This window comes from Vigna umbellata, chromosome 8, assembly GCF_029865625.1.
Source record: "Vigna umbellata cultivar VRB3 chromosome 8, Vumbellata_1.0, whole genome shotgun sequence".
Taxonomy (NCBI): domain Eukaryota; kingdom Viridiplantae; phylum Streptophyta; class Magnoliopsida; order Fabales; family Fabaceae; genus Vigna; species Vigna umbellata.
In genome coordinates, this window is record NC_142172.1 from 25,664,151 (window position 1) to 25,690,593 (window position 26,443).

The 26,443-nt window shown below is 34.4% G+C and overlaps 2 protein-coding genes and 1 pseudogene across 3 annotated transcripts; 2 read left to right on the forward strand and 1 right to left on the reverse strand.

Annotated features, from left to right (window-relative positions):
* The first annotated feature begins 2,512 nt into the window (after window positions 1-2,512).
* Window positions 2,513-7,001, forward strand: LOC124824819 (Mitochondrial substrate carrier family protein). Its single transcript, XM_047297330.2, has 9 exons — window positions 2,513-2,720; window positions 2,875-2,988; window positions 3,757-3,818; window positions 3,904-4,140; window positions 4,215-4,385; window positions 4,490-4,539; window positions 4,923-5,055; window positions 6,332-6,369; window positions 6,528-7,001. Exons 1-9 carry the CDS (start codon window positions 2,681-2,683, stop codon window positions 6,622-6,624), a joined length of 942 nt encoding a protein of 313 aa, XP_047153286.1. The 5' UTR covers window positions 2,513-2,680; the 3' UTR covers window positions 6,625-7,001.
* Window positions 7,002-9,657: 2,656 nt separating this feature from the next.
* Window positions 9,658-14,203, forward strand: RBP-DR1 (RNA-binding protein-defense related 1). 2 transcript variants are annotated; one of them, XM_047297329.2, is made up of 10 exons: window positions 9,658-10,086; window positions 10,172-10,254; window positions 11,186-11,237; window positions 11,381-11,506; window positions 11,603-11,682; window positions 12,829-13,008; window positions 13,193-13,373; window positions 13,458-13,517; window positions 13,681-13,824; window positions 13,900-14,203. In XM_047297329.2, exons 1-10 carry the CDS (start codon window positions 9,915-9,917, stop codon window positions 14,025-14,027), a joined length of 1,206 nt encoding a protein of 401 aa, XP_047153285.1. In that variant the 5' UTR covers window positions 9,658-9,914; the 3' UTR covers window positions 14,028-14,203. The 2 variants fall into 2 exon arrangements, with proteins under 2 accessions (XP_047153285.1, XP_047153284.1); XM_047297328.2 differs by having other exon boundaries at window positions 9,660-10,086; window positions 13,193-13,517.
* Window positions 14,204-25,606: 11,403 nt separating this feature from the next.
* Window positions 25,607-26,092, reverse strand: LOC124824816 (amino acid transporter AVT3B pseudogene; annotated as a pseudogene).
* Window positions 26,093-26,443: the final 351 nt, after the last annotated feature.

The window sequence follows — 26,443 nt, forward strand, 5'->3', positions numbered from 1 at the left end:
AATTATCATTTCTTTAAGGAGAATGATCAAAATTTAGCTTAGTTTTGAAAGAGGGACTAAAAATAAATTCGCATGATAGTTTATGGACTAAAAACATATTTAACCTGAAAAATAATGACCAAGCGAGGAAAAACACCCCAACCAAGAGTTGAACTCATGACATGTGAACCCCCACATCATAGCATCACCACTAAACCAACTCACTTTGAAACATAAATGTAAACAACCATATATAATTCTTATTTCATGCATCACATAAAGACCAAATAATATAATTATAATTAATTTTTATTTACCAATTTATCACTTTTAACATACAAATACACTACCGAAATAATTTATCTTAGAATAATAAATAAATAAAAATATAATTTATTTTTATTTTCTACAGGTCTTACATACTGAATCATGTCATTATTGATTGACTAAGTCTAATAGTTGACACAATGTTGAAGGCAAAGATATTTCATGTATACTACCTTTCTTATGCCATCCCAATCTTCATAATTTGTGACTATAAAGAAGTCAACATTGAAGGTGAAAAGGTCAACAACACTCTGATTTCAAATGAAATTGGCTAAGGGGCACTAAAGCAAATGGGGTTTATTCCTCATGGAAATAACTTCATTCACAAGAGAGATGTGTCTGCTAAAGAAGGGGAAGAAAATGCTGAAATCTTTGATGCAACTAATGTAGCGGGATCATCAGGTGCTTACGCAGGTTCATTTTCATCCATGGAAGAAAATATTGTCAACCTAACTAGAACGATGGAAGAAATGTTCAACCTCCAAGCCATTAGGCATGAAAAGCTGCTCACACTTCAAGCAGCTAGACATGAGGAAGTTTGTGGCTTAATTGGTGATTTAGATTATTGGTTGTCCAATATTGAACTTGGTTAGAGGAAGAATTAAATGATGATGACAGTGTTGAATTCCTAGGGTTTTATTATTCCCAATAACAAGAGGAGGAGGAAGAGAAAAAAAAAGGAAAAAAAGGGAAATTATGAATTTCTTTCCAGGAAAAGAAAATTCAGTTTTTGTTTTTTCTGTAATTGTTGTTATTTTTGCTTGAGATGGCTCAGGTTCAGGTTTAGCCTCAAAATGCAATGCCCCGTCCTAACGGTAGTGCTGCTGTGGAGGGAAACCAGTTTGTGACGACATTGCTTTACGTCGGAGATCTCGACCCTAACGTCATAGACTTATAACTTTATGACCTATTCAGTCAATTGGGCCAAGTTGTGTCTATTAGGGTTTGCAGGGACTTGACTAGCAGAAGATCGCTCAGTTACGACTATGTTAACTATAGCAATCCGTTTGAAATCATAAAGAAAGAAAAAAGAGAAATGTGGCACACACTTAACATGGAAGTTACATAACATGTGGCTCACCGTTAGCCACTTTACAGAAAATCTAACACGGTTGCTTTTTAAGGACTAAAAATACGAGTTTTCTAACTAGGACGAAAATGAACAAACCTTTCGAAGAAGGACAAAACCCAAAATAACATGATAGTTTAGGAACTAAAAACATATTTAACCCTATTTTAAATTATGTAATTTTTGGTAATTATAAATTTTAGCAAGAAAAAATTGAGGTGTTATAAACTGTTATAAGCATGGGCACGAGAGCTTATTATGAGGAATGTACAAGGTAACCATAGCAAAGACGGGGAAGCAAGAAATTCATTAATTTTTATTGATTATATCTTACATGTGTTAATATTCACTAATTTGAAAGGTTTGTTAAATCTATCAAAATCATGTATGAAGGATATACTAGAGGAAGTTCAAATTATGTAAACTTAGTCTCTTCACGAAGTACGAGGAACTATGTCAAACAAATCAAATACATAACTATTTTTGTATATGGATTGAACCATACTAGATGCTCTAATATAATATTTAAATATATTTATACTTTGTCGTTAGAAAAACACAAAATTACTTACACCACTTTCTCAAATCCATAAAATCAAATACAAAATCTTAAAAAGAACATGACAAATAATCAAAATAAGTTCAATACTTGTTTATGTGTAATTTTTATTCATATTAAAGGTCTTATGGTAAATTAATATAATTTTTTTTAAAAAATGTTAATACACCATTTGTTTTTAAGAGGGATGAGAAGTGAAATCCATCATAATTTTGTTTTTTCTTAATAATTTCTATTAATATAAAGACTGTATTACTAGCATTTTTAAATTAATTACAATATCTATGAATCTTAGTCTCTCTCATCACATATAATTAAAATTTCTGAGAGATTTTGTACAACTCTTTTTATTGTAAAATCATGGGAAAAATTCTATACACCATTACTAAAAGTATTTTCTTCCATTTATTTTCTTCTCACTTTCTACTTTTTTTTTCCTGTAGAATAAATCATCGATTCTACTGTTATTAATGGGTCCCCGAATTAAAATAATCTAAATAATTAATCCATCCTTCAAATATATTTTTGAGAAGAGATTGATGGTTAATTCATTTATTAGTTGTTTAATTTCAACAAAAAGAACATTATTTGTTTAGTCATATACTTCTCCTTTCCCGAACCCGCAGGAGCAGGTGTTTTCTCTTCACCTGGGGATGCATGTGCCCAGTTTCGAATCACGAATCAAAGAGTAAGATCTGTTAAGGCATTTCAGTTTTCGCACACAGTGATCGGGAGAAAGCTACAACATGCCTGAGAATTCAACCTCCAAAAATTCCACACCTTCAGGTTATGTTTGCTTCTATTCCTTTAACCAAAATACCAAATTGAACAAAATGATTTCGTTCTTTTAAATGTAACATCGGGTACCCGTGATTTCTTCTGCATGTCAAGTACAAAGTTTTAATTTTGAATGATGGGTATTGAGAAGAAAATGTGTCAGGACTCGAACATGATGAGAAGCAGAACTGGGCTGCGTCGCCTTCCACTGTTTTCAACCACTTTGCTACCAGTGGACTTTCCGTGGCGGTTGCAACTGGAGTTACTCACCCTTTAGGTGCCTTGATTCTCGCTGTATTCCTTGCTACTACTTTATGTTTATTCTGCTAAGGGCTGTTTTGATATTAACTTGGGTTTCTAAAGTAGTATTTTCATACTTCACCTACTACCTTGCATCAAGTGCTGTCTGTGACCCTGGTTTGTGCATAATTGCAATTTGAATTCGTTGATTTGGTTGAGTATAAACTGTTTATCAGTATAGAACCACTTTTCAGCTTCCTTTAGTCTATGCATGTCATCAGATTGGTCCTGCAATGGTCAATTTGAATTCATATTAATGTACATATTAATGGGAAAAGTTGGACATTTAAGCCAATTTTAATGTTCAGTATATCCTATAAAGATGGGGTTTGAGAGTGAATTGAGTTGTATGGAATATTATCTGACTTACAGAAAACGTGGCACTGTGTGCTTGTAGAGATTGGATTTACTTAGCTTTAGTGGGAAATCTTAACTGTTGATGAGAGAATAAATAGTTAGTTTCAAGGTTCTTTAGAATAGAGGTTGGTATAGAATAGAGGTTCTCAAAATCAAGATCTCAAAGTTGAGAATGAATAGTACTAAAATAAAACTTACTCACATGCATAAAAAATTATGAATTTGTTAGAATCCACTTACTCCATTTTCTCATCAATGTTGAAAGTGCTATGACAAAGTGGTGTCTAAACTGTATAAGCGCTTATATCTTGAGGACTGGTTTGATGTATCTATGAATGAAAGAACAAGGTGATGCTGCATATATAATATGTTTCTATGTTCTGTGCAGATGTATTGAAAGTAAGGCTACAAATGCAACTTGTAGGCCAGAAAGGTCCTTTGAGTGGAATGGTAGTTTGCTGAGTACAATCTTTCGTCTTTAGACCTTAGTTATCACATTATAATACAAAAGTTTATCAGCTGCGCATTTGTCCAGGGAAAAATATTTATAAGTGCGGTAAAAAATGAAGGACCAAAGTCTTTGTATCAAGGTTTGACACCTGCTCTTACAAGGTCACTTGTTTACGGAGGACTCCGCTTGGGCCTTTATGAACCCTCTAAGTATGCCTGTGATCTTGCCTTTGGCTCCTCCAATGTTTTAGTTAAAATTGCTTCGGGAATGTTCGCTGGCGCAATTGCAACTGCGCTGACAAATCCAATGGAAGTTCTCAAGGTGAGTCTCATATCTTTTAGTATTAAATTAAATGTTTTTTTCCTTTTTCTTCAAAATCATATTCCCACAATCAGGTTCGTTTGCAAATGAATCCAGACATGAGAAAGAGTGGACCAGTTTCAGAGCTTCGAAGGACTTTATCTGAAGAGGGAATCAAAGCTTTGTGGAAGGGAGTGGGCCCTGCCATGGCCAGAGCAGCAGTCTTGACTGCATCCCAGCTGGCTACATATGACGAAACCAAGCAGGTCAACTTTTAAAGCGTAATTTTGTTTTTCTGCTTCTCTCCCCGGTTCATTTTTGTCTTCGCTGTTAACCTTTTTATCATTTGTTAAATTTTGTTATTTTGCAGATTTTAGTGAGGTGGACATCTCTTGAAGAAGGATTTCCTATACATTTGATGTATGACACTGCTACTAATATTGCTTCTTCTTTACATCTTTTCTGATGCCAGCGGATTCAAAGTAAATGGAATATTTGTTAAGGTCTGAAAATTGATCGAAATCATTGGTGACACTTAGAATAATAAGACTAAAGAAATTTGAACAAAAAATTATATTATTAATGTGAATAATATAATATGATTTTATTGTGTATCAAAACTAAAGTACATATCTTATGGAAGTTGTCTAACCTGTTTTGTTCATCTGACAAACTGAAACACTCTTTTTTCTAGATTGGCATACCACTGAACTTGTGCCTTCACAATTTATCATTATTTTTTAAATAATTTCTTTTCCATTATCTGACCTTGCTGAAGTAATCACGGTTTGCTCCTTGTATAGCTCAAGCTCTGTTGCAGGCATACTGAGCACCCTTGTAACTGCACCCATAGATATGGTTAAAACACGTCTCATGCTGCAACGAGAAGCCTCGGGAATTAGAATATATAAAGGAGGGTTTCATTGTGCATACCAGGTATTAATTTTTTTTATCTTTTCTTTTATCCCAATCTTTGGTTCCTTTACCCAATTAGTTTATATTGTTGCCCAATATAGATTTATCATTCTTCATACCTTCACAAACTTTTGTGGCTGAACCCTGAAATGATATAAAGGGACAGGCAGTTTTATTTGATGATGATGATGACTGCTTGATTGTAGCAGGGTCCAAAGAGCATAGCTCAAATTTTTTCTAGAATGGGACATCGCGTAATATCATAGTGTTATGTGAGACGACTCCCTGACTCTCAAGGGCGAGGTTTGATGGACTAAAGGGAGTTGGGGAACAAAATTTTTTTAATTCTCCTTGCTGGAACTTGTAAAAGGAAAAGAAAAATTCTTTAGTGGAGGCCATAGTTGTGCATTTAAAATCGTTATTCTTCGGAAATATTAAGCAATTGACCTTGACCTTTAAATCAATTTGTTCATTGGGCTGGGCATATTTAGTCTTCTAATAACTTCGTTCCTGTGAGGTTTATACAGATGTTGTAAGTTTATTCTATTGCTACCTTCATTAAACTATTTCTGACGAGCATTTCTTTGGTTAGCATATTGCGAATCCGGTAAATTCTTAGTTTGTCTTGCTTTGAAAGGATGACTTTAATTGATAATTTGGTGCTGTTACTTGAGATTAAAAACTGATAAAAAATATATTCTAAGGGCTTAACAGATCCCTCCCATTCTCTTCTATATATATTGAAAAAGCAAGAGTACATGGAACACCAAGAATCTGCACTAGACCTCTAGGTACAAAACTAAGTACTACTCATTACTGGTCTACCAGACTAGCGTTAATGATGATATAAAATAGTAATTATTCTAACAGCCTACAAGTTCTATGTTACTTTCATGCATTCATGAAATCATTTCTAGCTTGTCCTGATTCTTTTTTGAGAGAAAATCTGTGCTGGCTGCTTATGTAATAACACCTGAAAGGTTCAAGAAGAATGATTGCATTGTATTTTGGATTAGAAAATTCTTGGCCTCCCTCCTGTGTCTATAATGAAAAATATTATTCAAGAAAGAGCGAAAGATACTTAACAACAAAGAAGAAGAAGCCCTAAATCAATTCTCTCTGAATGAGTTTAGAGAATCAAAGTCAGATGAAATTGTTTACTATAGTAGTTTGTAATAGTAATAAAGAAATGACTTCCATAAACCCCAACTATGAATAGGATGCCATTCATATCTGCATAACTGCACGCACTATAAAATTACTGTTGTTATATGATGCATTTCTTATTTGGTACCAGGTACTGCTCAGTGAGGGTCCAAGGGGACTTTACAAAGGGTGAGTTTATGTTGGTCAACATGATTCTTGTTCCTTAGCTCTTTTTTTTTTTCACATCATAAAAAATCTTCTATGATCAATGACTTACTGACATTTTCACAAATCCCAACTACTGTTTGTGTATTAGTAGTTTACTTATGCTGTAACTTTTGTGTCAGGGGCTTTGCAATTTTTGCAAGATTAGGGCCACAAACCACAATTACATTTATACTGTGCGAGGAGCTAAGGAAACTCGCTGGATTGAAGGCAATCTAGTGACAGGAATCTCCACTGATAGCCAGTGCCTACACCAACTAACCACTACAATTAATGAAATGCTGAAGAACTAATAATTCCTTTGCATACAAAACCCCTCCCAATTGGAGAAATTCTTTTTTGTTTCTCGTTATTTGCCCAGTCACTTGAAGTGCATTCCCCCGTGAACCAGATTACATTTTTGACCTGCAATAACGCAATGAATATTATGAGATTCATTTCTCTACCATGCAGTTGTCATGCTGTTTTTTTTTCTCTTTCCAGGCTTACTGCATTGTGGTATTGACCAGTTAGAGAGACTCAGAATTGTTGTACTTTCTCCCTTACCACCACAATTGTATTAACAAAAGGGTATTGAATATTGGTTGTTTTTTGCATGGATGGTTTGGATCTTTAGATAGTTTTATCCTCTCTCAAATAGTGTGTGCTTTTACTTCCTGTTCTTGTTTTGTATTCAAGGCTATTTAATTGTCGGGGATTTTGATCAGCAAGTACATTTTTGGAGAAACTTGATAAGATACATACTCTTAGGTATAACGTGCAAGACATTCCTGATTGGAATTTTGGTTGCAACCAACTCATTTGCTTTTAAGGAAGTTTCTTTCTTTAGTCTGGTTTCGGCCGTTGTGATTAGCAATGCTATTATTACGAGTAATTTTCTCTCAATTGCCTGGGTAAGGGAAAAAAAAGCCTCTGACTCACCAATTAAACCAATAGTACTGTCTAGTTTCTTCTCCACATAATCTCAATAATGATATTGGTGTTATGTAGCGTCCAATATAATCCCAATAATTCTGTGATTAACATTGTCTAATTTATCAGGACAAGATAATGACTTACCAAAAAACCTTATATTTTTTTTTCTGTTTTGACACGATCTTAACAATCTAATTTATGTATATTTTAAGCATAAAAAATCCTTATTACCATAGCATGCGCATGAGAAAATTAAATTTGGAGTATATGGTCATGGTTTTTCCTTGAATAATAATGTAATTTTTTTACAGTGTTTGTGCATTTTGGTTTCATGACAATTTTCAAACATGTTTAACTTACTTTTCAAAACTATTATTTACTTTTTTGGCTGTTAAAATAAATTTTGAAACAATTTTCTTTCATTACTATGGTTAACCACTTTTCATATTGTTGATACTTAAATAAGTTAATCATTCCAATTGTTATTGTTATCCATGTTTCAAACATTATTATTACCAACTTACTTTTTCATGTTAACTATTAGAGTCATTTAGAGTTTAGGACTAAAATTAATTCAATATAGTTCTCACAATTGTTACAATTACATCTCACAAAATGAGATGGATTCAAACTAAAATACTTAAATTTTAAAAAAAAGAAGCAAGATTAATTAACTGTCATTGCTGTTAATCTGCCTTACCATACAGAAAAAATAAAAGTCATCTGGTTTTGTAGTTTGAGTAATTGTTACTGATTAAGGTTATAGTTATGTTGAAATTAATCAATCAGACAGTAAACATTTTGTCTTGATTCTTAGGTTCCATAACTTTCCAAAAAAATGATATTAGTAAAAAACATGATCTATAGTAAGAATTTAATAATAATAAATTACAAAGGAATGGAATTTAAAATCTTAGAAAGCAAAAGAACAGTAAGTAAATGCAGATGTATGGTAGAATAGGGCCTTGTCGAACTGGTCTAACACTTTAAAATTCTCTTTTGGAGAAACAGGTTTGGCATGAAAAGGACAAAGTTCAGCTGCAGCTCATGATTAGAAAAAAATGCTATGTGTTCAATGTACTTTAGATTTCTAAATACTCATTCATTGCAGAAGGGAATTGCTGTGTGCATTTTTTTAGCAAAAGTTATGAGTTTCTTGACAAGACAGGTTCCAACGTCTATGTCCAACTAGCATATTTTGTACAAGTTATTACGATGTTGTTGTTTTGTTGCTTTATTTTCTTTGTTTTCCAAGGAATTAAGAAACAATGAGAGTATTTATCATTATCTTTGTCTCATTAACCATCTGCAACTAAATTTGATTACTGAAATAAGACAAGGTAACTGCTTTATGGGACGCTTTCTAATTCTGCCTAACTCGTTTTAAACTAAATTATATTATAAATTTATAAAGGGACAACGTATAATTAACGGACCTTGATATGGATAGACAATTTTGTCTATAGCGATTTTCAAAATTCAAACACCATATTAAGATAATATTATAAGGAATATGAGAATTTGATACTTTATTGTGCAGTGGCCATGATTAAGACTTGGATTGGTGTGAGTTTAAAGTAAAACTAAATTTCACTTGAGTATATTTAACTGGGTTTGTTTATTTAAGTTTTAAAAAGTTGATCAATTTAGATTAAATTAGTTCAGTTATGATTAGGTTAATTTATTAGAGTAAACGTAAGTTTTGTAATTTTAAATTTTTATTTAATTTATCCAAATTAGTTTTAATTTTATACTAATATAAGATTAAAAAATCTTTTAATGAATAAATATCTGTTTATTTAGTGGTAAAATTAATATTTATTTCTCTTTTAGTTTACGATTAGTATAAATGGTTTTGTTAATCTATAAGAATTAAAACTATTTAAAATAAAAATGGTGTATTTGATATATTATGAATTTATCCGATCCATTTCTTCCGGGACACAAAAACCTATAGATTAGGTGATAACAGCGTGTATAATGACATCGATTATTATTTTTCACGTGAATGTTTAGACAGTGGTATTATTATTAGGAAGAAAATGATTAGAATTTGGATTAGATTAGATTATAAGATTAGAAGTTTAATTAATAAGTTGAGTGAGAATAAAGATTGAAGAATGAAGGGCACCCACCCCACCAGCAGCACCCACTACGCCACTACCACCACCACGACGAACCAACAAGCCCACTTCCTGAACAGCTGTACCTGGTGGCATCTTCGTAAAATTTCCAACATTCCAGCCCTTACTCAAACCATTATTCACTATTCACAATGCCATCCTATTTTCTAATTTCAAAATAACTATACAATATTAATAATATTTATTAATGAAAATATTATGGAAGATCTAAGTTCGCGTCTGCTATTCCTATTGCAATTGCTGTTGCTATTTCCCTGCGACCACTCCAATCCAAACCAAATCACACGACACGTAGAGGCACAGGCGCCCAAATTTTCGAAGCTACACGCCAAGATTTTGGAGAAAGAAGCGTAGCGGAAGAAGAAAAGCAAGAGAGAGTGTTACTCGGAGAAAAGCAGAGAGAGAGAGAGAGAGAAAGAGAGAGATTGGTGGTAGTTGTGGCTGTCATTAATGGCGGAGGTGAAGGAAGAGAGTAAATCGAGTAGCGAGGAGAGTGTGAAGCTGTTCGTAGGTCAAGTGCCGAAGCGCATGACGGAGGATGAAGTGCTTGCAATGTTCAAGGAGTTCGCGTTGGTTGACGAGGTCAACATCATCAGAGACAAAGTTTCTCGTGCCTCCCGAGGTACTAACCGTCCCAAACTCCAATTTCAATTCAAATTCAAATGTGCGTGGTCGAATGCTTCGGATTTGTGTTTGTTTGCTCGCAGGATGCTGCTTTCTGATTTGTCCGTCCAGGGAAGAAGCAGATAAGGCGGTCAATGCCTGTCACAACAAGAAAACGCTGCCTGGGGTGAGTGGGCTTCCAGCATCTTCGTTTTTCCTCTTCTTGTTGTTGTCTGCTTTTGGAGAGTGTTCAAAGTGGAATGTTTTGATGGCATGGAATTTGAATCCTAGTGTGGAATAGGTGGCTGCTTCTATAAAAGTCGCTGATGCTGACCACCACCCCTTGATTTGCCCACTACATCTCTCTATTTTTAGCAATTTGAATCTATCCATATATCTAGTACTTGCTATGTTTGATATTTGGGCAGCCTACGCACACTATCACGGTTTAACTAAACACCTAATATTATTAGGGTAGGCCTCAATCTTTGCTAACTTTGAGAAATCGAATAGAAATATAAATAAGATTTATTTTATAGTTTATTTTTATCATTATGAAATATATGCCTGTTAAACTGATTTAAGCGTAGGGATAATTGGTCGTCAAAGGGTTTGCACTTTGCAACTTGAAGTTGAAGTCAATCGTGTAATTCTTTATAAGTTTTCTGAGATTATATGCACACAGTTCAAATTTGTTTTCAAAGTTGCGGTCCGGTGAGCAATACGTGTTCATTATTTGGGAATCGATGTTGTTTTTCTGTATACTGAAAAAGTAAAAGTAAGTGTTAATGAGTCAATGATCTCTTTTAGAAAACATGCTTTTATGCATCTTTGATATTTTTAATGGGCAGCAGAGGTCCTTCTGAACCATGCTCCACTTTCAGTTGGTTGCTTAGGCATCCAGGCTGGGTATCTACTATTCTGTTTAATTGTTGGTCCAGATAGTTGCGACTGAAACATGCCTTACAAGCTGAATCAAATTTAGAATATTTGTATTTTGGACTGCCCGCATGAGTGTAATTGATGACACATGACATTTTTACTTTAGTTACTATGATCTGACGCAATACTTTTCTCCTTCTGATTGGTAAGCATCCTATTTCTTGTGTCCAATTTAGGCTTCCAGTCCGTTGCAAGTGAAGTATGCTGATGGCGAATTGGAAAGATTAGGTTTGATATATCTTCATGTTGTAGTTAAATATTTTGTTCCGCAACTCCTTTGTTACGCATTATGTAAAGAATGCAAAGTTCCTCTTCTCACTTTAAGACGGCTATTGTGTCTCCGTAAATAATACTCTGTTATCTGTGTCCAGAACACAAACTCTTTATTGGCATGCTTCCAAAGAACATTTCTGAAGATGAGGTCTCGGATCTTTTCTCAAAGTATGGAGACATAAAGGATTTACAGATTTTAAGAGGTTCTCAGCAGACAAGTAAAGGTGCCTAATGTTACATATGAAGCTATCCTTTGTTCCTTTTGGGATTTGGAGCTTCTTAGTAGCAAAGCTTTATTGTAGCTGTGCTTCTTTGTGTAGGGTGTGCATTTTTGAAGTATGAAACCAAAGAACAGGCCGTAGCTGCTCTTGAGGCAATCAATGGAAAGCATACAATGGAGGTTGGGGTTTGTTAAAATCATCACATGAATATTTCACAGTATTTATTGATTTGGTTACTGGTACTAGTGGAACACGTGTGTAACACTGAGTGTTTGGGCATTTTTCATTACTATGTGATTATTATGTAGGGCATGGGAGAAATTGATTTAATGCATCTTGTGAATGCAACTATGTGGTCAGATAATTGATGATAATGTCCAATTTGGAGGCACTGTTTTCAATTTTGCCGATACTGTTGGCTAAATTGTAAATTAGCACTGACTAATCTTCAGTATAATGGATTGGACATTATTGGGAGCTGTTTTAGATCCAGGAACATATTTGTTGTTCCTAATGTGGTAGAATGGAAAAGTGCATGCTTTAAAACTAAAGTTACAATTTTAGTCTTAAATGGTTATTGCAGCACTTTGGACCTTGAAGCAGCTTCTAGCCGCAAAATCCTGTTGGTGAGGAATGTGAACATTTAATTATGTGTTTTAGATTTCATTGCTGGAGCACCAATACTTGACTTATTATTCTAATTTAATCCTTCTCTTGATTTAGAAGTGTAGAGCTGGTTTTGGCCCTGCAAATTTATGAAAGGGAAACGGGCCTCCATTTAGTTTGTGTAAGATAGTTTGTGGGCTTCAGTTGACTCGATGTTTATATGACGGGGTTGAACAGAATTCAAGCTTGGCAAAAGAGAAAATTCAAGTCCTGGCCTGTGAGGCTTGCTATATGTTTTGCATTAAAAGAGTCTTATCTGAATGTAGCTCAAACTTGGGATTGTTATACAGAAACATAGTTTTGCACATAGGCAATCATACATATGATGAGATAAATATACAGAAGAAGCTAACACACTTGGAAACTAGCATCGAGGAGGAGTTAGACGTGCATTCATTCAAAACTAATTGGCATAGGATTTACTTCAAATTTACATTTCCACCCCACAGCCACTAATGTTTCAGACGTTGACAAATGAAATATTATGTTCATTTTGAACCTAATTATTTTTTACGATGTTAACACAGACAATAGAACTTTTCTTCCTTAGTGGTTGATATTTTTACTACTCATACGTGGTGAAAATTGTCAATGAAATGGCTAACTGAATTATATGAATTCAGACAATTGAAATCTGATGATTATTTTTCTTTCTGCAGGGTTCAGGTGTTCCTTTGGTTGTTAAATGGGCAGATACTGAAAAGGAAAGACAAGCTCGAAGGGCTCAAAAAGCACAGTCCCAAGTTTCTAACATGCCTCATGCTGATCCTCAACAACCCTCATTATATGGAGCCTTGCCAATGGGTTATGTTCCTCCATATAATGGATATGGTTATCAGGTTGGTTTTGTTGTAATGCGCTAGTAGAATATGTTGCATTTTTCTCCTTAATTCAGTGAGCTTTCTTCAGTTTAATCATAATGCTTTATCCGATATTATTACATTTATGAATTAATGTTTGTTATTTTTCATGCCTAACATCTTGAAGGAGGTATATGTTTGAATAATCATGTTTTCTTAATAGGCTCCTGGCAGTTATGGGCTCGTGCCATACCGTTTTCCACCAATGCAGAATCAACCAGGTTTTCATAATATGAACATGAACCAAGTAAATGCAGTGAGGCCTGAACTTGGTCACAGTATGAACCCTAGAAATTATCCTGCACCTCCTGCGAGTTACATGGGCTCATATCCTGCCATGCCAGGTATACAGCATCCAATGGTATATCCCAGAGGAATTGCAAGTCCGAGGCCAGTGAGTAGTTCTCTTGGTTCTGTTTCACCTGCAGGTGGGAATAGCAACTATTCATCTTCTGGTGCCAGTAAAAGTTCCAATGGTCAGATTGAAGGTTGTTATCATCTATATTCTTTATTTGTGTATGTTGTGTGTACATAACATGCATGCATTTGTATGAACATATAATAAGCCTTTTTCCCATGTCTTTCCTTAGAGCGGGAAATGTTAATTCCCTTGATAATTGAATTTATTTTCATTATTTTAATTTTTCTTAGGACCACCCGGTGCCAATTTATTTATTTATCACATTCCTCAAGAATATGGAGATGAAGAGCTTGCAAATGCATTTCAACAGTTTGGTAGAGTTTTGAGTGCTAAAATTTTTGTTGATAAAGCGACTGGCGTAAGCAAATGTTTTGGTAAGACTGTTAGGCCTGTTGATGAATTTGATGAGGTTTGGGTGGAGCTTGTATCTGATTAGCTCCCGTTTTCAGGGTTTGTTAGTTACGATACTCCAGAAGCTGCTCAATCTGCCATTAGTATGATGAACGGTTGCCAATTAGGTGGTAAGAAATTAAAGGTTCAGCTCAAGAGGGATAACAAACAGAGTAAGCTTTACTGATGATGGTGGATAATAGAAAGCTGTATAATTCTCATTTCTCCTGACCCATCTGTTGTCAATACAATTTGTAATTTTCTGTAACATGGAAAATTCATTTAGACATTGATTATTAATTTATTGATTTTTCCTATAGAACACATTGATTATATTAGAAGTTCATTTCTTTATTGGTTTCATCCTGTATGAAAATATCAATATTCTGGGTCGCATAGACACCAAACAATAGTATGTTTCGGTGTTTACCATGTAGGAAGCATGAACTATTGTTTTCACCTTCCATTATTTGCTAATTATTTCCAGCTGGATCAGGTTAGTGGCACAGTAGTCGTCAGAGTGAAGGATTCGGGTTGGTAATTTTTTTACTCTTATTATTGCTTCCATTTTACTATATTGATATTTAATTGTTAATGCATGCAGGTTAATAATGAATACTTTGATAGAAGTAAAATGCATTCAGACTAGAACATTTTTATTTAATCTCATTCTTTGTGATAAATTATAGTCATTATTAAATAGGAAATACGTAAAACGAGAATTAATGATATTTTAGTTGGAGGTGAGAACGTGATCAGCTAGCTTGACAGAATAAAAATTGAACCGAACAAAAATTAATAAGTTGGATTGAGTTGAGAGGCGAAAGTTAGGTTTGCATTTTTTTTTGCAATCTAGCCATTTTGATCAAGTCATGGGTTAAAACAATGAAAATTGGGTAACTTGATCTGACCTTGTTCTTTATATCAGAAGAAAATTTACATGCAACATTATGAAAATAGGGATAAATGCTTTTAGTTTATGAAAAATATGAAGATTTAGGTGAGTGAGGATGAAAAAGCTGGAGCGGGATTCACAATGTTGGCGCTATGAAGGTTGGAGAGGTGCAAGTGATAAAATAAATTGCAGTTTCATTCGGATTCAATTTACTTAAACCCATCGATTCACCAAGTTATTTTTGAAAATACATGGATCAAATATTAAAACATCAAAGTTTCGATTAGGAATATTTTTAATTTTACTTTACTTTAGGAATCAAAAAGTATATTTATCCTTAAAATTTATGGGTGTTCTCTAATTAGATTTAGAATCGTAATCGTATTTCGACAATAAGCAATGATATTTAATGGATGTCTTTATGTTATACCTGATTTTCATTTAGTTTAAATATGATTTCACTAAGAAGAATGGGGGAAATATGAAAAAAATACTACTGTGAAAATAGGTGAGTTAACCTTGTTTATTTGTTGAAAAAATAATTCATATTTTCATAGGGTTAATTTTATGTTTGATCATTATAAACTTGACTCAGTTGGATTCAACTCTTGATAAGTTGAATTGACTTGTCAGTTGACCTAATTTTGTTTTTTTATACTTGTTTTTGAATTATATTTGAAGTTTAAGATAATTTTAGATGGTATTATATTTTCTATTATTTTGAATTTTTTTTAGAATTTAATATCATATTTATTTAGATTTGAATTTTGAAAAAAAATGTTATTTTTCTTTTGGAATTAAAAAAAACTTATAATTAAGTGAGTCAGTGAGTTAATCCGTTTAATCCATTAACTCGTGGTGAATCGGGTTAGATTTGATTTTTTCAGCTTGCTAAGAAGCAAACTGGGTTGAGTTGACTTATTAAGTGACCAACCTGTGGTGAACTGGACCGAGTTGGGTCAGATGGTTCATTTTGACAACACTAGAAAAAACCATTTGTTTTTCCTTCCTTTCATTTGATTCCTTAGAAATTAGAAATGAGAAAAAGAAGTTTAATTAATTTTTTGTTTCAGTTTTCATTAAAAAATGTTAAGTTGGTCTTCCAATTTTTCTGATCTTAATTTAATCTTGATTTGTGAAAAATTGATGCAATCAGGACTTTTTCATTAGTATTATACAAGTGATTTGTGTTTTTCATTTTTAAATCTTTTTGCCACGTGTTATTTTAATTTTAAAGTTATGTCACATGACTTTGTTAGTATGATAACACAATGTCGAATCTCAATTTAATTTTTATATATGTTTCTCTAATTTAATTTAGTTCCAAATTTTATATGTAATTTTTATCTATATTAGTAAATTAAGTATGACACATGTAACATTCCATTTTAATAGTATAAAATTATCAAAATGAAACGTTACATAGATGCTAAAAGAACGATTAGGTAAAACAAGTCTCTTTCAAAGAAGAGATATACTTCTGTAGATCTATCTAACTCATCTGTTACTTCCTCACCTCAAGTTGGAACAATTGAAAAGGCGAATCCCTAAGCTCACAACATTAGGTGATTATCGCAAAAGAGAAACAACATACAAAGACAAGCAACAGAAAAGCAAGGGTAAGCTAGTTTACAATCGAGGAGCGATATATATATAAACTCATTTAAGTCATGTTACATACAACCAATATATCACTAGACAATCATTAAACACTTTATGCAAGACACTTATTATGAATGGACTGTCCGGACTTAGAATGATTGCCAAGCTATGACGGGTTGTGCACTCGTGGTGGCTTCTACTGCTTTGCAAAGCCATTGTCAATGGGTTTCACCCTTCCACACTCACGAGGTTAGTTTCTTCTAGCCCTTGGAGCATACTGGAAGCCTCTAAGACTAAGACCTCTTGCTACTCTTCATGACATGGATCAATCCTCTCTATGTGAGAATGAAAGACCATTGAAGTTTCAAGATACCCGCAAGACTGAGCTCTTGCATTCATTCTAAAATACTTGAACCTCACCAAGAGCATTCACTTTGGAACTTACTTTGAAACCTCATACTTTCACTTTAAATCACAACACTGGGCACCACTAGGTAACCTCTCGTGAGGATCATGGAATTACATCCATCAACCATACTTTCAATACATACATAACCTCAAGAATCAAACATTATGTATTTCAATTCATATTACTATTCAATTAATACTCCACAACAAGTAGTAGAAACCAATAATTCAAACATTCACATTGTACACACTTTAAGAAAACATAAAATCTTACTTAAAAATCCGATATTTTCGCTCAGCGCACCAAGTGTTCGTTATACAAATAAAATTGACAGTGTTCCCAGACCCAACCACTCGCTCAGCACACCCTCTCGCTGAGCGAAAGTCCTCAGACAGGGGACCTACCTCTATAACCATCCGCTGCGCGAATCCATTTGCTCAGTGAATTTGCATAATTTGCAGCACCAAAAATCTGCAACACCAAAAGTCTGCAGAATTACGCGACCAACACCAAGTTTACCAATTCCAACTATTTTTCCCAACTTCTAACACTCATAGATTGTATTATATACCTAATTATAATTAACCAAGTTGGTCTAAACACTTCTAACCTAAATCAAAACAAGGGAACTCAAAATCTCACCCAAAAACTCTCAAAAACTCAACTTAGGGACCCAAATTAAATTCTACCATTTGTGGCACAATTTCAAGTAACTTAGGGGCTCTAACAAGTCCCTAATGACTTACTAACACTCTCAAAAAAGACCATTTAAGCACAAAACCCATAATTCAAATTTTGACTAGTTGAAACCCCCAAAAACAAGTTCTAAATTAAACTAAACTCTACCTATCAACCACCAAACACTCTTACACTATATTTCCTCCATTTTAATGCTTAGACAAGTCATAAAACATCTCATAACAGACCTCAAATGCCTCAAACTAGTTTACCATCCCTCCCAATTTCACTACTTAAGACCTTCTTTTTCCTTCAAAACACTCCAAACTTCAACTATAACCCATAATCTTTACTCCATATCAATTTTCAATCATCTAACTCTTCTAACAATTCCTAATTAACCAAAAAACAGTGCTAGACCAATTTCCATCTCACTCTAATACCAAATTCTAAATTTCATTCACCAAAACCCCTCTTTTAAGCTTAAAACTCAAGTAATTCACTCTCCATTAGTCCAACCACTTTGAGATCACCATTTAAACCACAATACAACCTCCAAACACATAATTATAATAGTATACAACAACAAACATATTATCACATCAATTACAATAACACCATATCATTAAAAAACACCAATTTACATACGTCAAATTTATCCAACACACCAATTTTTACTAAAACGTCTAAAACTTATATAATTACTAAATTTACACTACAAACACAACTAAAACAAAGTCTAACTTCCCTTACCTCTCAAAGAATCTGCCAAACTCTAAAATCGCTCCGTCGATTACTTGAACAACAAGGAAATACCTTGACGAACCTATGAAACACCAAATTAAAAACAGACAGAGTTCTTAGAACTCTAGATGAATCAAGAACGTATATGAGATGCATGATTTCACGTGCAACGATATTAACTTCCTCTAAAACAGATTTGGAACTAGAAGGGGAAAAAGAGAGTCGAAACTTACTTGTTCTATTGAAGAAACTGATCGGTTAGATTTGTAGACCTCGTTGCCGTGGTCGATTAGGTACCTTGTGATCGTCAAAGAGACGACTCAGGAGTTAGAACTCTTAGAGAGAATGTAGAGAACTCTAGAAAAGTGATTTCTAGAGAGATGGTACGTTTTAAAATAATGAAACTCGTTTATAACAAAACTATTTATAAGAGAATCGTTTAATATTAAAATAATCGAGTCTCACTATTTTTAGACTACCATCATTTTTAAAAATACCATTTTCTGGGGTTTTACATTCTTCCCAACAAGAAAATTTTTTGTCCTCGAAAATTCACTTATTAGATAGAAGGAACAACCTACTATCATCACATTCTCTAATACAACCTCCTATTTGGCAAAGATACTACTCCCCAACAACCTCACTAATAAGAAAAACCTTGCCTCTGTGCTAAATGCTCTAGTGTTTAATAATGTAGATTGTTTTAACCATTATTCTCAAAACAAATTTGAACCTCAACACCTCAGCTTTTAAGAACCTCTCCTTCACATAACCACCGTATTGTGTCTGCCACACTGCCAGTCCTGACCTATCCCCCATTACTTCTTGTAATTCTCTTCTAAAACATCCGCTAGTCTTAACTTCAAACCAGCTCTTGACTGATACTCTTTTACCTCCTCTTGTTTATTCTAAGAACCACCATACCACTAACTTGATCACTACAACTTCTTATTTGACTACCATTTGTTATGCTCTTGATCACCTTTAACCACATCCATTTTGAGAGCTTCACATTGCTTTATTGATCTCCACTCTTTAGTAACATAGTTACCAACTATACTATCTCATTAACAAAGTAAAATTTTTCTCCGTTGCAACGACAAAACAAAGTGAACACTCCACCTTCACTCCTTCAACTTGTCAACCTGAACCATATGCATTTCTTGACCCACTAGCCTGTAATCATACTTAGATTTGTATCCTCCTTGACTTGAGATCACTAGCTTAATTAGTACCAAGCCAACTTATGATACATCTCAAACTAGGACTGTCCACACTGCGCTTTCTCAACCATTTTGAGAAACCCACTAGTTATAGTATTTCAACTATACTAATGAAATCTCTTTACTACTTCCCTTCAGACCCCAATCTCATAGTCTTCAACGAACTCTTTACTCAATCCTTATCAAACCAAGAACTTGAATCTCCTCTTTGTTCAAACCATCTGTTAACCCTTCCTCACCTCAAAATCAACATTACCACTTGAAACCATAGCTCAATTCGCTCTTTCATCAATTGACCCACTTTCTCCGCTCAACGTCCTATATCACTTTATCACCTCAAAATTAACACTGCCACTTGAAACTATAGACTCACTTCATTCTTTCTCTTTCACATCTATTATCCCATGCATAATCCCATTTCTAGCTTTTAAAATTTACTGAACACTCCCAATTGATTCCTTGATAACGACATCACTACTGTTTTAAAGAAGCCCATCACTCATAAACCACAAACACATGATCTTGAAAACGCTTCACGCAAACTTTGTACTGATAAGAACAAGCCCACTAACACCCGTTGTGCTACTCTAATCCACATACTTCCTTGCTCACCAATTTACTTAAATGGTGCTCTTTTCATGCCAAATGTAACTCGTAAAGATTCACCCTAGAAGAACCTTCTTTAAAACTGCTATGATCTTGCAAAAACTCTTATAATTCTTCACTTCCACTATAACCTTGTAGTTCTCCCAATGATTGAACTAAGTCCAAATTATCGCTGTTTTAACCAATCCACCACTTATCTCTTGCACACCTTACACTTAACATGAATTATCCCATTATGAACTATTAACATTGGTTCTACTTTAGTCACCAATGTAATAGTGAACCCCATCACTCTAATGTGGAAATTCTAGTACCTGCTTCAGAACACCAACAAAAAACTCTTACATCAAAAGACTACTCTACACTTCCAACTTGTCCTCATTTTCTGACTTGATCCATGCTTGATGTATAACCACTGATTATTATTCTTGAAACACTACACTTTTCTTGAAGATAAAACACCACCAGAAAAAAGATTGGAACACAACCAAATTATCCTTGTGATCACACTCCTATCTTAAAATAAAGAAACAACTTCATATTTCCTTCACTTGAGTTTGCCAAACTTTCCTGATTCACATAATATTGATTCTCCACTATATCTTAATCCACCCTTAATGTGTTACCACTGTTTTCCTTCTCTCAAAACAAGGAACATCTCTGGAAAACTAAAACTCCCTTAGAACAAGGGTTATAAACAACCCATTCTCTCATAAGGTCAAGCTTCAAACCTACAAAGAAATTACTTCACAAACCTTCAACCTAAGCCCTTTGATAACCTCGTCATACGCCACATAATAATAGAAATCTTCATGGAACCCCTACCATAATGAACATTGTCAACATACCCTCAAACTTTCTTCAAGAATTACCTCTTCAACTCGGAACCTTAGAAACACAAAGCTTGCCTCTGAACCTCTGAACCATAGAGTACCATTACCCCTCAAGCAAACTTTCTGACCCGCTCTAAATCTCACAGTCTCACTGTCTTCTATAACCCAACATCTAACAAATGCTTCTTTCTTGATCAAACTCTACCTACCACAAACCATACCTGATGAAAACTGACTTCAACTTAATCTGCAGCTTCATATCCTTTAACTTCTCAATCAATTCAACTCTCTAATCATCTTGAAAATCACTTCAACAACTTATACTATAAATACCCCATTTTTATCTGTTTTGAGACCTTTCTTCCCATTTCCTCAATCATCGTGCTCTTAATTCCATAACCTTACCTTGTCCTACCAAACTAACATTCTAATGTACTTCTTCCTTCAAGACTTGAAACCCTTCATCTCGGCCCATGGTCAAACCTTTCTTCTATGAGAACTACTAATCTTGAAACATCATTCTAAACTTGACTCTGAATCATCCACTTGTTGAGAAAACTTGATTATTTCCTTCCAATTATTCACTTAACTTAAGATCCTAACAATACTTCATTCTTCTTCAAAGACCTCATGTTCTCTCAACTTGGAAATTCTGCCTTCTACTAATTTCTCCATAAATATGCTCTATGTTTTATACAACTGCTTCTCAAACTCTTCTTCTTCTACTTCCTTTCTAGATACCGATTCCCCTTGGTCTACTTTAGAATTCCTATTCCTTTCTTAACTTAAGCTTCAAACCATCCACCACTTTTCTTATTCAGATCTCAACCATCAATGATACACTGACCCATGTTACCAATTTCACCCAATGCTACTCTGTTGCTAACCAACACTTTCCTTTCTTCTAACCTTTGACGTTACTGATATACTAAACCAAACTAATTTCTCAAACCTTGCTACACCCATGCTTACCTAAAGCTCCTCTTATTCTAGCCTTTGAACTCAACTCTTCTTGTGAAACGTACGATAACTGATCTTCCGACTCTGCTCTTGAAAACTTCTTCACCCAAAAACATTCCTTCTAAACTCCAATATCTTCACTCATCCTTTGAAACCTAAGTTTTGGTCTTTTAACTCCTTATCTTCGAGGCAAGAATTTGTCTCAAAGGCTTAAACCAATAGTAATGAAGGTATACATGTCAAGTTGTCCTTGAATCTGCATTCCTCTACCACTATAGAGCATAATACACGACCACAAAGGCAAGAACTAGACAAAAATTACTAAAGGCAACAACACTGGAACCCCCAACTCTTTCTTTCTCCAAACATTCAGAATTAAGAAAGGAAGATCATCTCTGGTAAAATTCATGAGTGTGCATCCTTATTACTCTTATCAATACATTTTCTGTTCTCAAAACTTCTAGTTAGATACAAAAATCTATTATCTACACTTGGAGGAAATGGTAAATCATACCATTTAGATTCAATTTTTCACAGTGAAGACACGACAAACCCACAATCCGCAGGTCTTCCTAAGGACGAACTGCTCTGATACCATTAATGTAACATCTCATTTTAATAGTATAAAAGTACCAAAATGAAACGTAATATAGATGCTAAAATAACGACTAGATAAAACAAACCTCCTTCAAAGAAGAGATCTACTTCTGTAGATCTATCTAACAACTCATATGCTACTCCCTCACCTCAAGATGGAACAATTGAAAAGGTGAATCCCTAAGCTCACACCATTAGGTGATCATCGCAAAAGAGTAACAACATACAAAGACAAGCAACAAAAAAGCAAGAGTAAGCTAGTTTACAATTGAGGAACGATATAGATATATTTATATATATATATATATATATATATATATATATATATATATATATATATATATATATATAAACTCATTTAAAACATGTTACATACAACCAACATATCACAAGACAGTCATCAAACACTTTATGCAAGACACCTATTATGAATAGACTGTCCAGACTTAGAATGATTGTCGAGCTATGACGGGTTGTGCACTCGTGGTGGCTTCTACTGCTTTGCAAAGTCATTGCCAATCGGTTTCACCCTACCACACTCACGAGGTTAGTTTGTTCCGGGCCTTGGAGCATACTAGAAGCCTCCAAGACTAAGACCTCCTACTACTTCTCATGATATGGATTAATCCTCTCTATGTGAGAATGAAAGACCATTGGAGTTTCAGGATAACCCCCAAGACTGCTCCTGCATTCATTCTAAAATACTTGAACCTCATCAAGAGCATTCACTTTGGAGCTTACTTTGAAACCACATACTTTCACTTTAAATCACAACACTGAGCACCACCATGTAACCTCTCCGTGAGGATAATGAAATTAGCTTCATCAACCATACTTTCAATACATACATAACTTCAAGAATCAAACATTATGTATTTTAATTCATATTACTATTCAATTCATACTCCAGAACAAGTAGTAGAAACCTAACATTCAAACATTCACATACATTGTACTCACTTTAAGAAAACATATAAAATCTTAGTTAAAAATATGATATTTTCGCTCCGCGCACCAAGTCTGTTAGCTATCCGAATAAAATTGACAGTGTTCCTAGACCCAACCACTCGCTCGGCGCACCCTCTCACTGAGCGAAATTCCTCAGACAGGGGACCTACCTCTACAACCATTCGCTGAGCGAATGGATTCACTCAGTGAATCTGCATAATCTGCAACACCAAAAATCTGCAGAATTGCACGACCAACACCAAGTTTACCAATTCCAACTATTTTTCCCAACTTCTAACACTCATAGATTGTGTTATATACCTAATTATAATTAACCAAGTTTGTTTAAACACTTCTAACCTAAATCTAAATAAGGGAACTCAAAATCTCACACAAAAGCTCTTAAAAACTCAACTTAGGGACCCAAATTGAATTCTACCATTTGTGGCACAATTTCAAGTAACTTAGGGGCTCTAACAAGTCCTAAATGACTTATTAACACTCTCTAAAAAGACCATTTAATCACATAACCCATAATTTAAATTTTCACTAGTCGAAACCCCCAAAAACTAGTTCTAAATCAAACTAAACTCTACCTATCAACCACCAAACACTCTTACACCAGATTTCCTCCATTTCAAGGCTTAAACAAGTCATAAAACATCTCATAACAGAGCTCAAATGCCTCAAACCATGTTACCATCCCTCTCTCCCAATTTCACTACTTAAGACCTTCTTTTTCCTTCAAAACACTTCCAAACTTCAACTATAACCCGTAATCTTTACTCCATATCAATTTTCAATCATCTAACTCTTCTAACAAGTCCTAATTAACCAAAAAACAGTTCTAGACCAGTTCCCATCTCACTCCAATACCAAATTCTCAATTTCATTCACCAAAACCCCTCTTTTAAGCTTAAAACTCAAGTAATTCACTCTCTAGTACTCCAACCACTTTGAGATCACCATTTAAACCACAATACAACCTCCAAACACATAATTATAATGGTATACAACAACAAACATAGTATCACATCAATTATAATAACACCATATCATTAAAAACACCAATTTACATACGTCAAATTTATCCAAGACACCAATTTTTACTAAAACGTCTAAAATTTATATAATTACTAAATTTACACTACAAACACAACTAAAACAAAGTCTGGCTTCCCTTACCTCTCAAAGAATCTGCCAAACTCTAAAAACGCTCCACCGATTACATGGACCGCAAGGAAATACCTAGACAAACCTACGAAACACTAAATTGAAAACAGACAAAGTTCTTAAAACCCTAGATGAATCAAGAACATATAGGAGATGCATGATTTCACATGCAACCATATTAACTTCCTCTAAAATAGATTTGGAAACGGGAGGGGAAAAAGGGAGTCAAAACTTACTTGTTCTATTGAAGAAACTGATCGGTTAGATTTGTAGACATCGTTGCCGTGGTCGATCAGGTACCTCCTGATTGTCAAAGAGATGACTCAGGAGTTAGAACTCTTAGAGAGAATGTAGAGAACTCTAGAAAAGTGGTTTATAGAGAGATGATACGTTTTAAAATAATGAAACTTGTTTATAACAAAACTATTTATAAGAAAATTGTTTAATATTAAAATAATCGAGTCTGACTATTTTTAGACTACCATCACTTCTTAAAATACCATTTTCGGGGGTGTTGCAACATAAGCACATCCATTTAGTCCTTATATTTGTTTAATTAATAATTGTGTTTAAAAAATTTTATATGTAATTTTTATCTACGTTAATAATTTTAATAGTTTTTAGGTTTAAACCCTCGGATGGTGCTCAAGTTTGTTGGGAAATCTCAAGTGGGTCCTCGTATTTGAAACGGTCTCAATTGGGTCCAAATATTTGTAAAATTGAACCAATTTTTCCATGTCCGTTAAATTGTCACAAATAGCGTTAAAATGAGCTGACGTGTTTATGCTGATGTGCATGATTTGATTAGGTGGAGTTTTTATTTAAATTAAAGAATTATGATATGGCAAAATTGAATTGATTTGTGTTAAAATAATAGATTAGGAATTGAAAATGGCCAGGAAAGAGTGAATTGAAAAGGGAATTAGGGATTTGGAATTCGAAGACCATTAACTAATGCACGTTCTTCATCCAGTCAGGCCATGGGCCTCGCCGCTGGCTGTCGGTCGCGGTCGGAGCTTCATGTAAAGGTCTGATTTCATCAGTTTTGCATTTTATACTCTAAAAATCGGAAGCCTTTGTGATCTATATGTACCAAAATCAACTTCTTACTCTTAATTGCAGTGATAACGAAGACCAGGTTCCTATAATTACAATAACCAATCCAAAAACCACAATTGCCCCATCAAAAACTAGACCCCTCCAATCCATCTCTTCTTTGAAAACCAAATAGTGAAACGTAGCTGGCAACACAAAGCTAAGAATAACACAGATGCTACTACCAATAAGTGATAAAAAATCTGCAAAGTTAGGCACAAAAATTGCCACCAAACTGACCGCCAACACCAACAACCACCTTAACCACAAACAGTACTTAGAATTCCACAACCGTCTCTCTACCAACTTGTTCACTGGATTCATCATGAATGGGAAAGTAAAGAACAAGTTGATGCAAAGACCCAACTGCACCAAAGCACTTATCATGCCTGGTCCAAGATTGGTAGTGATAACCCCTTGAGTTTCTTCACCAAAAGCAAAGTAACTTAAAGTAGCAAACGCTACAAACAATAGAGAAATTAGAAACATTGTCGCATCCAAAACCCCACCAAATTTTTCCTTATTCTTGGCCTCTGATTCCAGCGGCAAAATCATTCCTCCCTTCAAACGCATACACCACCACTCACAAGATATCACCTTTACAAACATTCATCCACTTTCACAAGTTTTCTTGTGAAAATTTCTTGTTGGGAATCTCTTCAAAATGTCATGTTTCCGCAACATAGTGTCGGAAGGCTGGAGGTTTGGCAAGGCGCAGGAAAAATCCTCTTTTACTCAGACTTACAGTCTCTTGAGCCAGTTCTTGAAGGAGAAACGAGCTTATGGTGGAGGGAGATGAGGTGGCAGAAGGGTTTGAAGGAGTCGTAGATGGTGGCATTG

Bases quoted from the DNA above. Each gene is read 5' to 3' on its own strand.
- LOC124824819 (XM_047297330.2), top strand. From the start codon at position 2,681: ATGCCTGAGAATTCAACCTCCAAAAATTCCACACCTTCAG. The intron at 4,141-4,214 runs GTGAGTCTCATA...TCCCACAATCAG, and splicing joins ATCCAATGGAAGTTCTCAAG to GTTCGTTTGCAAATGAATCC. The intron at 6,370-6,527 runs GTGAGTTTATGT...CTTTTGTGTCAG, and splicing joins CCAAGGGGACTTTACAAAGG to GGGCTTTGCAATTTTTGCAA.
- RBP-DR1 (XM_047297328.2), top strand. From the start codon at position 9,915: ATGGCGGAGGTGAAGGAAGAGAGTAAATCGAGTAGCGAGGAGAGTGTG. The intron at 10,087-10,171 runs GTACTAACCGTC...GTTTGCTCGCAG, and splicing joins AGTTTCTCGTGCCTCCCGAG to GATGCTGCTTTCTGATTTGT. The intron at 13,009-13,192 runs GTTGGTTTTGTT...TTTTCTTAATAG, and splicing joins ATAATGGATATGGTTATCAG to GCTCCTGGCAGTTATGGGCT.